The 12,781-nt window shown below is 42.7% G+C and overlaps 1 protein-coding gene across 1 annotated transcript in view; it reads right to left on the bottom strand.

Moving 5' to 3' along the window:
* sema5a (sema domain, seven thrombospondin repeats (type 1 and type 1-like), transmembrane domain (TM) and short cytoplasmic domain, (semaphorin) 5A) overlaps nt 1-12,781 on the bottom strand; it is an 83,672-nt gene that overhangs the window by 50,608 nt on the left and 20,283 nt on the right. The window contains 2 exon segments of the mRNA XM_034560312.1: nt 2,899-2,997; nt 5,544-5,606. Of these exon segments, the coding sequence (XP_034416203.1) occupies nt 2,899-2,997; nt 5,544-5,606 (162 nt within the window).

Below are 12,781 nucleotides of genomic sequence, written 5' to 3'. Positions count from 1 at the left end.
AGCGCTTCCGTTGCATTTTGAGGAAGTGGAGTGAAAGTCGTCTCTGTACTGCACCCGGCAGCTGTGTGAGTAGAACACTGAAGTGACTTTGAGTCCCTCTAATAGAGACGTTTTAGACAACCCGCAGCTTCCATAGACTGCTGTGAGAGCCAGTCGGGTGCTACGTGTGGTGCTATTGAGAGGCTATTGTGGTTGTTGAGAGACTTTTTAACTACCCACTATGACAGGAAATCCCGAAAAAAGCTTTATTTTTTCATCCGAGCTGCTGCAACAGGATTATCGTTGATATTCCACCATTGATGCAACTGACACATCGTGGCAGCTTTCTGTTAAGTGATTGTGAACAGAATGAAAAAGTACTACGTGTACTTAAATACGCTCTGATCTTTAAATAAACAATTAAGTCAGTCGCTGTATGTAACTATGTTGTCATCCTGGCGTACTTAACTTAAAATATAACACAAAATCCAGGCGGCAGATGACAAGTACCTGCAGTATGGCATGGAGGCATTCTGTATTGCTTTCCAATATTTATTCTCCTGTAGATCAACTTCTCTCAATTTCAATCTCTGCTGAGTCAACAAATATGTAGACATGATTGACTCTTCCCTCTTATTTTGCGTCCTTTGTTTGGGGAAGTAATCTTTTTTAATGATATTCACAGCCATGAATTCATTTCAATTCATTTATAACCCCCTGGAGTTTAGGAGATTAAGATTTCTGCTCATTCAAAACATTTCCCACACATCTGTGTCCTCTGAAAAGAATAAAGTTTTATTTATGTGATAATTGAATTGGCAAAAGAGTCCATTGACCCAAACTAGTCATTAAATAATAAGATGCTAAAATGCCAGAAATGTGCTATTTGTGCTGTTTTTATTAAAAGACATCCTCCAGGCGGCGATTCTCATCATCACCATCATCAGTGGCAGCATGGCTAAAAGTCAGAGGAATGAACAGCTGTTCAATCTTTAACCACACAGCACTTATTAAACTAATAACATATTCTGCTCCTCATCTGTCCATCCATCACAGCTGATAGTAAATCTGTCTGAGCGTGATTCCATTGATATTGCTATGCTCGACCTGTGTTTCAGTTTCACATTAACAATGTTCAGTGGGTAAATGTGACAGCCCCCGATGAAATACTACTATAATAATGTCATGACATTTCAACTATATATATTTTCAGAGCGGTAAACAGTCATTATGAGCCCATGACCTTTGGTTGCAGTGCTTTTGGACCAAAACAATGTCATCATAATGGTAAACTGCAGCCTCCTAATCCCACAGAAGACATAGGTATTTGATATGTTCTCAGGAAAGCAATAGTCTGACATTTTATCTTATATTCATTTTATGTGGATTATTATGTCCACTTAACTTCCGTGGGCACTTGTCATTAACTATAGTAGATGAAAAAAACACACTTGTATTAATACTTGAATTTGTAGATGCATGAGAGAAGATGAATAACATTGGACCTTCCAAGAATTAGATACAGAAGAAGAACAGACTAAATGATTTGATACAAAAATAATAATAAGCTAATTACCACCAAAGAGCAAAGCAGCATCGATGAGACCAAGATTTATTATAGGGAGTAATGAGCTTACGGAAATATTTTGATTATGATCAGCTGGGATAGGCTCCAGCGCCCCCGCGACCCTAATGAGGATAAGCGGTATTGAAAATGGATGGATGGATGGATGTTTGACAATTTTGAGGAAACAGGACTTCTTAAATAACTGAGCTAAATAGGATTCATCTTATAATTACTCTACCTGACAGCGCAACACAGGAAGCGAGAACAGCCACACTACATTAAATCCTCTGATATCAAGATCACAATCCCATCACATCTTGATTAAATTTGCTGATCAACCTTGGCCTTTTCTATCTGACATTGTCAGTTTGATCAAGCACACTTCAATTTATATTAGCAAAGTTATCAAGCTCACCCAGGTTGAAATATCCCTGTTATTGAAGGATAACGACTTATCAAGATGTGTTCCTGGGGTTATTAGGTGTGACTGACGAACAAATGTGGCGTATAGAATAGAAGAAAAATAAAGAAAACTGAGCAAATATGGCAGCTGTCAACTTCCATAATGCACTGCAATTATGGTGGGAGACTCTCGAGGGACGGTTAAGTGCATAAAGCGAGAGTCACATCACTATCAGCCATAAGAGTCAGAAAGTTTTTGGTTAGCCTTGTGAGCGAGTCTGCTTGTTCCTTTTTCACTTCTATTTAGTTTGACTGCAGCACTGTCACTTATCCCTGTGTTATGTTAGTTATTAATGCCAACAACATTCTCCAATTCTATTATCTTATTTCCCCACGTTCCTTCAAATTCCAATGTTGCTAAATGGCAACCATTGAGCCCACATAAAGTGACAAGAGGGGTGAATGCTTGTATAACAGGAGTACGAGTAGACATAAGTAATCAAGTCGGTAAAATGAAGTATGCTCTACTGGATTATCTGTCTAGCAGACATTAGCTATACAATAAGTCATTGGCTATAATAGCTCCACCAGACAAAGTACGAAGATTTGTCAAAACCTTTGACAGAGAAATACTTTGATTTTGATTTGAATTTGATTTTTCATTTGTAAGTAGAAGAATGTGTAGACATAGTCTATCACTGTTTGATGACTCACCAGATTGTTGGAAAAACTCAAATAATGCAGAGGAAATAGCACAAAGGAAAGACAAGACATGCCAAATTCCAACTTAACTATATTCGTTGACATTAGAAATAATAAAAGGACACAGTAATACAACTAGAATAAGAAGCCTTCATTTAATTAAGGATATTTAGCATTGGCACGAACCCTTTAAACTAAGAAAACGGTAGAAATAGTAAAAAGAAGAGAAACACTGCTGTTGTTCGTACCGTTCGGTTGGTGCAGATGGGGGTGAAGGCGTTGGTTCCACAGGTGAACAGCCTGTTCCCGTTCACCAGCAGCACTCTGATGTAGTTCTGGCACTCCTCCTGTGGAAACACAGCAGCAAAGGGCAGCAGCCTCATCATTGACAAGCAGCAGCATTAGGCAGAGAAACAAAATGACACTTTACGCCAATACATGAGACAAACACCTGAAACTGCGGGAGGGCAACTCGAAAAACGTGGCCGAGCTTGGCCGAGTCGAATCAAAGCTAATGCCCACACGGCTGAGCCACGTCACATCTTAATTCAACAGGCACCAGATCTGGAAAGGGGTCTGATTGAGGTAGAGGACAGATAAATGCAGCAGGCGTGAGAGAGGAGCTCAGGATTAGTTTAGAAAACGGCCGTGGCTTTGTTGACTGGACAAAAAGGGAAAAGAAGCCTCTCATACTCTTATTTAAAGCATGTTGGGCATGCTCTCTGCAGTTTTCTTTAAATTATGGTAAAGTAGGCGACACGCTCAACACTTTTTTCTTGGCTCGCTCGTCCTCTTGAGGTTTCTAGCAAACGCTCAGCGTTCGGTTCAAAGCAGGCGACAAATAAAGCGGCGCAGACGTGGTGAATGATGGACTGGATGATTGATCGCCGCTGAACGTCGTGAACTTGCAACATCGCCGTAAGGCTTTGACGCAGGTTTACTGGAGATTTCCTTCAGCAAAACAACAGCAGTCAGTATTCGTGTCCTCGGACAAGGTAATAAACTCATTGGGTCCGCTCCATCTGAAAGGGGCCACGGTTGGGTTGGGACCCACCTAGAAATTTAAAACCCTGTAAATCTGCTAGTGTCTGAGCCACTCGAAGGTGCCCAGGGCAACACCACTTCCCCCTCCTCCCTCTCTCTCTCAAGGGTTTGCTTTAAAGGTAGAGGGCACCCGTTTGAGAGATGAGAGACATGAGGGGAAGGCCTTTTATTTCCCCCTATCAAGACGAAGGTTGACTCATGAAACCGCTCTTTCATGGTGCTAAGCACAGCCTAAGTATGTGTGTACGTGTTCATGTGTGTGCTTCTTCAAAACATTGTGTGTAGTAAAACCTGTGAGGTATGCCTATATATCTGTGCTGATTGTGCAGTTCATTGTGCACTGCATGCTTGTGTAAATGTGTGCGCACTGACGCAGGAGTGAAGGTATGTTGTGAGGGGTCTGCATAATGAAATTCTTCCCTTGCAGTTTTTTTCTGCGGTAAATAACGGCATATTTAATATTTGCCCAGCTTAACAGTCTTGACAAATGTTCCACGTCTGTGCTGTAATACAGAGGCTGTTGTGCTCGGCTCTCGCATTATAAAACAAAACAGAGTCTGCAATCAAGTCCTGTCAAGTCAATTTAAGTCTCCTCTCTTCTCCCGGTTGAAATAAATCAAATACACCGGAGAAGAGCGGACGTGTGCATTAGGAAAAAATAATACAATCACTTGTAAATTCACTCAAAGCACGGGCACGGTATCTGTATAATAGCTTAAGCAATGGTATATTGCTTCCCGCTGAGCTAGGTAATAAACCATCGGCGTGCCTGTCAACTGCCGGAGAAAGAAGTCTTTAAATGCTATTCTTAATGTACATCACAGGACCTGCTCCTCCGAGGGGAACAGTGAGCAAAACAATTTGACTGTCGGCAACAGCGGGGACTCTCAAGGACTGAGGTAACTTCGGCCTGTAATTCACAACAGATATCTTATGCTGGCCAGCCCGTGCATGCCTATTATAGGTCCCGAACCAGCGTTCACAGGAGGATAAATACACAGCGGTGTGCACACATACAAGGATCAGGGCTGGGCAGTTCACCTACAAGTCAAGTTCAGCTCTAAACCAGTTTGGTAGACAAGAGTTTGCCAGCTAACCACATACAAAAACACACATCGGAGCGTGGCGTGGTTCGGGATGCTTTTTACTTTTTTGAGGATGACCTCTCATACTAAGCAGGGATTCCCAGAGAGTCTATATTTTAAAGCTGAATAAAGAGCTCCACATTGCTTTCAGTCTCCAATATGTTTCATCATAACTTGACATTTTTAACATTTTAGTGAGCTATTTGATGTGCTCTCTGGAGCTGATGTGATCAACACTGCCTTTAGAAATGACGGGGGATCTGTGATTTCTATCCTTAAGATCTATTTTGTGTAGCTGTTATGTATAGCATTGATTCGCTGGTGGGAAAATTTGACATCAGGGGCATTCAGTTCTACTGGCAGACAGCATCCATTCATTATTTTTGTCTATAATAACATGCTGATGTGAGGCTTTAGCTCAAGTGCAGCCTTGCAGAGCCGCTAACATGGTTGTAGACTCTCGCACTACTACCAGTGTGGAGTTTGAAGTGTGTTAGCCAGATTGTTAGACATAGAGGGAGCAACAAAACCAAGTGATGTTACTGAGTCGCATTATTGGAAGAGTGGGATCTTCCATACCCCTTTAATTGTCTTCATTCAAACCAATAGGTTCAGTTAGCTGCAAACACGCACATCTGAAACAAATTCATCAAGTTTTACACACACTTTCTTTTTGACTTGTTTTTCTCGACATGCTGACAAGTGTCCAATAAGGCAATATACCAGTGTGATGTCTGAAAAGCTCAGACTTCACTTAAACTCACCTCAGACTTTCCACGGCTGAAGCAGGCTCCCTTGGTGAACTCATCGCAGTGCCACTCAGCCTCCTGCAGGGACAAAGAAAAGCAGCATAAGGCTCCCAATAAACCAGAAACAGAAACATTTGGTGCCATGTCACCATGAACCACTTTAATAACCACTCAGGGAACCAAAATAAAACAAAGTATGGCTCTCAACTGCTGATTATGCTCTGACTTTTTAATTTGACATTATTGCTTCACTGTACTTTCAATCCCACATACAGACGCTCACACACAACTACAGTATACGCACGTTTATAAGTCAGGTTAAATACAGACACAGAATCCAATTAAAGTGCATACCAAGCAGAGACCTCACGAAACGAGTGACAAGTTTGCGCAGAGCCGAATGCTATAGATTTGATTTATGTGTGAGGGGGAAAAGAGGCATCTTTAAGGCGTAACACGTGAGCTCCCTGAAGTAGGATGTCAATGTGATTTACATGGGAGGAAGAAACAGTGGGCTGCCTTTTACATTTTGCTACAGGAGGGAGAGGAAAAAGAAGATAAAACCTCGACTCGTCTCCCCCGGGGTGAAGACACCATGCGTGCTCCAATTTCTACCGTTTAATTTCAGCGTGACCTCTAGGGGGGCTTTCTCATTGACAAAGATTCTCTATTCATGAAATGAGTGTTGGCCCCGGGACCGCACCGGGCCACTAAGATACTCGCGCTGGTGACAGGCGGAATTAGCCGTCACTGTCACCGGCTCCGACTGGCTGACAGAGGAATACTTAACCCAAAAAATTGTCCGCTGCAATAACACTTAACGCCGAGTCACGAAAAGTCCTCAAAAGTAAAACTATTCAACTTTCTTTCTTGGCCACAAAGACAAGAGTTTCCTGCAGTAATAACCTGGCTGGTGGCCAGAGGCTCAGGAACTCCCTCCCAGTGGGAATATAGTAAATATCACTAACTGAAAGAGAATATTAGATTTCACCTTGGTATCAGTACTGTTTTATGCCAGGAAAAGAGGAAAAACAAAAGCTGAGCCCCCCTCAGCACTCTGGAAAACTTCTTTAATTTCCTCTTTGAGAAGGCTCTGCGTGTGTTTTATGACAAGGCTTTTGCTTTCCGCCTCACTGGCCTTTGGGAGGAGTAGAGCCACCCGACCCGTATGTACACACTGACACATAAATGCACACATAGGCAGTAACAGGAGGGAGCTTAGAGAGAGAAGAGAGCTCAGGGCGAGGGCTACTATTCAGGGAGGATAAGATATGGAGTATTAATGTGAGCTGGCTTCTCTCTCGCTCTTTTCTGTGGGTGTATGCGTGTGTCGGTTCGCATTCCAGGCCAAAGCTGGCTATTCTGGGGCTGTGCAGCCAACAGACACAAACCACACACATCAGCACACGCAACACTGTCTGCACACACAGCAGCACAGCGTCCCAGCTGAATTGAATGTAGGGGCTGTAAAGTGCTTTCGCTAATCGCAAGGGGGGGGGGCCTGTTAATGGCCCGAAGGCTTACTCACTCATGTTCAGGGTCGAAATCAATCATAATGCAATGCAAAATTACAATTTGAGATTACATTAATGGGGGTAAAGTGGTTGCTTTTATCATTACCGGGCGATTATGTGATTTATCATCAGCTGAAATAGTTTAAAGCGGGTAGTATACAGTATTACATCTTCTAATCCCAGTGGAATGGAGAGTAGAGTTTCTTCTGCTACTGTACTGAGAAACCCGAGAAACCTGTGAAACGGAATATTTGAGCAGTGTACAGATTCAAATCAAATCCTTTGCATCTGTTTGGCCTGCTAAAAAGTGGGCGGCGGGGTTAGCACTTAAATGGTAAATGGGCTTTCATTTAATAGCGCCTTTCTGGTCTTTTCACCACTTAAAAGGCTTTACTCAGTGACTCAATCACACACACATTTACACACTGACGGCAGAGGCTATATACAAGCTGACAAACCACTCATCTAATCCATTGCTCAATCACACACCGATGGCTCAGCTTACGAAAGAAGATTTTATATTCATACCGAAATACAAAGAAATCACATTTTCGTAATTTTTTTGAACCTAGTTGTGAAATAGGTGCACAATATGACAAATGTGATTTACATTTTCAAGTCATCTCAACTAAATCAACTTTATGATTGCTGAAAAGGGTGATGTCCGTAAGTCTGTAAGTAGGGGTTATGTCATTGACCACTAAAGCCACCCTATCTCACTGCCTCAAATGGTCCAGAATAAAGAACAGGATCCCAAGTGCCAGTGCCATTAAGACACATTAAAATCTCATCAACATGCTTTTGTTCAGCCACTGTGCTCCTAATATGAATATGTCTTAAGCAGAAATATGTCTCAAATCCACTCTCGTTAAATAATAATTATTGGCTCTATCAAAGGAAGCTGCATTACAAAGACGGTTTTCTGTGCCTTTGTTACCTTTAAGAAACTGAAATGGAGACTTAGAGGGGAAACAAAGAAGATGAGAGAATGAGAGAGGACCAGGATTGAATTTAGTGAGTTCAGCAAGGTGGCGAATTGGCTCAAAAGAAAATGAAATATCCATCATGGAACTGTAATCATCTCTGGAGAAAAGCAACCATCGGATATTGAGGAAAAGGAAGAGCTATGCAGCTGTTAGAGGATAATTATGGTTTATTAAAACTATCTATTTTCATTCATTTTATTGGGGATGATAACATTGTACTCGCTCACTCAGTTTTTAAAAGGGAAAGATTTGGGAACAATTGGACATCACTATACTGACGTAAAAGAGGTTCCTCAGAGCGTCATAGTTTGAAGTTTAGGCCACTGACCAAGCATTGGTATTTGAGAAGTTGGCAGTGAGAATGTGTTGTCATACCTCAGCAATCACTCGGGGACTACTTTTTTATTAACATTACATTACGTTACATGTCATTTAGCTGACGTTTTTATCCAAAGCGACTTACAATAAGTGCATTAAACCATGAGTCCAAACTCAGAACAACAAGAATCAAGCAAGTAACAAAAGGTTTACAGTCAAAGAGATCATTTGGCACAGTTGGGAGCAGAAATTGCTTAAGGGAAGATCCCCCAAAAAAATTCAAAGATGTTATGTTGCGTGTGTCCGCCCTCTCTTCTGTCCCCTGTAATCCTCAGAGATGAACCATTGTGCTCTTGTCAGCGCACACACTGAGGGGCTATTGTGGTCGAGGTGCGTTCAGGACAGATACCAAGGAAAAGAGTGGGTGTGGAGGGAGAAAGACAGAGGCGGAGGAGAGGAAAATAATGGAAAACAGACAACAACAAAAAATAACAAAGACAAAACAGAGTCCAACTTCGGAGTCAACCAGAACAAGGGAGCCAGTGTGGGCAGAGTTAAGTAGTCAGTGAGACAGAGGAGGGAGTGAGGAGTTGAATTTCAAAACGGCACTGTTTCAAGACATATATGAATATATTTTGCATAAAGAGGGTCCGGTGAACACACTCGCTGCTGACAGCTGTCTAACTCTATGAAACGACTGACCGTGTGCCTCATTACAAGGGGACAGCGAGTTGAGAGTGAGAGCTGGACAAATCCTGCCGGGGAAATCTAATCTGTTTTATGAATAGCTGATATTGCCTTTTGATGTGGTGGCACAATATTATTCACTATATGATTCACACTGATGCCTGCTGATGTAAGCTGCTGAAAGATTTACACATGAAATTGGTCTTGATGTCATGTCTCAGCAAGTGTGTAGGTCTTCGTCACTCCCTGTATCATCATAACACCATGAAGAGATAAGTCGGAGTTGTAAGGACTCCCTGCTCGGCCTCTTATTATGCTTAAACATCTGCATGGTATCACTGAATGTGCTGGTATGTCCAATCCCACTGATGCGTTTCACTCCATGCATGTAAATGGCCGAGTTACTGGCTCTAGGAATTGAATATGCAATGCTTCCAGAGTTATGGAGGACAGACAATTAGCCCTGCTCATCAGTAGCTAACAGAAACTGACGAAGTAAAATTGCAAGAGCCAGGCCCATGAAATACAAGACTACATGACTGGAGGGAGCCTTAAGTTTGCTTTGGAGTCCCCTTTCTGTCGTCACGACACTAGTGAAGAAAAATGGAGGCACAATATACATCTAAACACCACACAGTTACTGTTGCCAGGCAGAGCTGTTATGGAAAGAGTTTTTGTGAGAACAGAGAGAGAGTCTGGAGTGAATACCTACTACTTTTCTCCTCTGGTGCTGTATTGAATGGTGAACAATGGCACTGATCCTCTTCATCCTACTGCTTATTGACTAATGCTGTGCCACAGTGTTTCTGTTGAAACTCGGCCTTAGTGTCCGCATCCTGTTTCGATTAAGCATTGAAACAGCGCGCTATTATTGGATTCTTACATCTTCTTCATTTAATGTCTTCTTACATTAGCACCTTTGCTGAAGATATTGTGAATTCAACACGCTCCTATTGTGCCTGCAAATTAGATACTTTGGCTTTCAGGACCAGCATGAATGTGTGTAGCCGGTTGTAATGCCAGGTGAGAAAGGGTAAAGATGGAGCTAAAAGCAGGTAAGAGGGATCACAGCATTAGGGTATTCAACAACATCAAAGGACATTATTTGGGGAAAAACGGGCAGATAGAAGCACAACGATGAGTGGTGCATCGAGCCGGTTTGGCCATTCATCAGCTCTGGCAGCACAATGGCAAAATTGAACACAATGCAAACGCGGAAGAGCCAATTCATCTGTGCTTGACCCTTCTCTGCAGTAGGCAATGAGAGGTGAATAATAGCAATGGCAGTGAGGATTCACCTGCCCGAAGAGGACAGTGAGCTGAATGACGAACAGAAGGGGAAGAAGGACAATACCGAACAGATGTGAATTATTAAGTGGGATTCAACTGTAGATGGAGGAAGGATATTGTACTTTGTGGTTGCTGTTTTTATTGCTTCTCCTTTGGCTGAGCTTGCTCTAAAAGTGTTGTGCACTGTGCATGCTGCAGAGTGCAGGCCTAGTATTCTTTTTTTGAAACGGGAGCTTTTGTTCTTGACAGTGTTTTCCAGATCAGTGAGGATGAAGGTAGAGGTTGACAGGGAGAGGAAGGCCGATTCAGGCTGTTGAGACACTGCAGAAAAGTGCCAGATATTAACTCCAATCAAGGCCAACGGGTTCTGACTATTACCACTTCAAACTGATTGCCATTCAGTTTGAGTACATGCTAGCAAGTTCATGTAATGTGGACGATTTTCTCTTCTCAAAGTGTCTGACCTCTTTTATGGGTGACTAACCTTTTCCACTTTCAGGATTCACTGGAGAAAGAAATTTGAGGCATAGCCTTAAAATTGGGCAATGAAAGCGTAAAAGTTCTCAGATGACTTCACATCCACTCTTTTAACAAAGTTCCCCACTCTCCTATGTCTGATGTTCTTGTTCAATTGTGTATTACCTCCAAGCTGGGAGGGCATTTACTGAGGAGATTATGGTTTCTGGGCTCAGGCTCTATCGATCTGTAAGTCTCAACTCGATATGTGCAATAGAGCGTGTTCGACCAGCAGTGTTTAGCAACCACCCTAAATGTCACTACACTGTAAACCCTCCATAACACCATGGGATGCCTACCAAGTATTCAGTGTGTAATGTCTTTCTTGCACAATGCTTGAAAACAACGAATCATACTGCAACCAAGGTCAAGAAATGTGGGTGGGATTCATTTTGCCTTCATGTAGCAGAAGGCCTTGGCTGTTGCTTTCATTAATGTTTCATGCATGCACATACAAGATGAGACCAGCCCGTCATCGATCATATGGTAATTATATCCCCTACTTTAACGTACATAGGCCTTGTGCTCTGTCAAACCCTACACAGCCTCCCTCTTTACGCTGCCAGCCGTGCAAGAACAAATCACCGCCACTAGGCATTTTCTGACATGGCTGATGCATGGGGATGTGGTGAAATCACAAAGAAAAGCGTAGGTGTAGCTTTTAGCTTGTTTTCCTTCTGCAGGAAAGGAAGAAAAAAAGAACCTCATGCAACTCTTTTGAACAGCGGTGCAACCAAATGAAAATGTGCTGGGCTGCTAAACTTTCTTTGTTCGCTCTGACGCTCAGCATCACAGTTACATGGCAAACATATTTGATCAATCAGCAATGCATATAATGTGAGTGGAGCAACGGGTGCCAAAGGGGAAATTAATCCAAGTCTTTCATATCCAACAAGCCAGCCACAGAGGCAACCACATCTCTGTGCAACTAATCTCCTGCTTTATGCCAAAAGAAGGAAGGAGAGAAAAGGATTTCAGAGGGAGGTGAATAGAAGAAGGTGAATAGAAGAATAGCACTTGAGCCTTCCCCTTGACTCTGCAGCCCTGGTCTAATCAAATTCAAAGCAGGCACGAGGGCACAGGTCATCTTAAATTGGCGCCAGGGCTTGGCAGGGATTACCTGGTCCTATTCTCTTAAGAGAAGATGTCTTGGAGATGAGGGGTTGGTTGCGTCGGTGGAATCTCCTCTCTGATTCTGCAGCACCAGCCGAGCGCACAATGGAATAAGGAAGGAGGGATGATTGGGTGCGCGGATGTCACAGAGCATGTTTTAAAAGCATTCGTGTCCCCGTGAGTGACCACAAAAGAACGTATGAATCTACGGGGGTTGCTCCCCTCTGTCTGTGTGCTGTCTCCTTGCTCCCTGCTCCCTTTGTGTGTGCTGAACCTGCACTCCTTCCGTCTTGCCTCTTATTTCGTCCGACCATTTTTCTCATTTTCCCTTTATATCACCAGCCTCCCTCCAGTCTCCCTTTTGTTCCATCCAGCTATACTCTTGCTCTCCTCTCCTCATCCTCTCCCCTGGTGTAAATGGCAAACATCATGAGGTGTCAAAGCATTAAAGAAGCCTGGTTGCTACCATTGAGCAATAAGCCCGTCAATCTGTCAATGTTTCTATGGTAACTCAGTGGGTCACAAAATGCTTGGCGCCACAGGGGGGCTATGGGCTCGTACTAGTGAAGTAAAAGGAAGAAAAATGAGAGGATGCATAAAGAAAATGTGGGAGAAGGGGGTAAAAAAAGAATAATTTCTACCTTGAGCATACTTCTATTTAAGCTTTTTTTTTTTTTTTGTGTGCACATTATACAACACGTCACCATAGGCACTGCAGTTGGCGTTCTTTAATTGAGTCGAATATTTCAGACCCTTTGATTCACCAGAAGGATAGTTTAACTAAAATGGTTGAATTGTATTAAAGATAAGGGGCTGCACGGTGGTGTAG

Source organism: Cyclopterus lumpus, chromosome 20 (assembly GCF_009769545.1).
Source record: "Cyclopterus lumpus isolate fCycLum1 chromosome 20, fCycLum1.pri, whole genome shotgun sequence".
In the NCBI taxonomy this organism is placed as follows: Eukaryota; Metazoa; Chordata; class Actinopteri; order Perciformes; family Cyclopteridae; genus Cyclopterus; species Cyclopterus lumpus.
The sequence above is the reverse complement of the archived record's forward strand: the minus strand, read 5'-3'. Positions and strand labels throughout refer to the sequence as shown.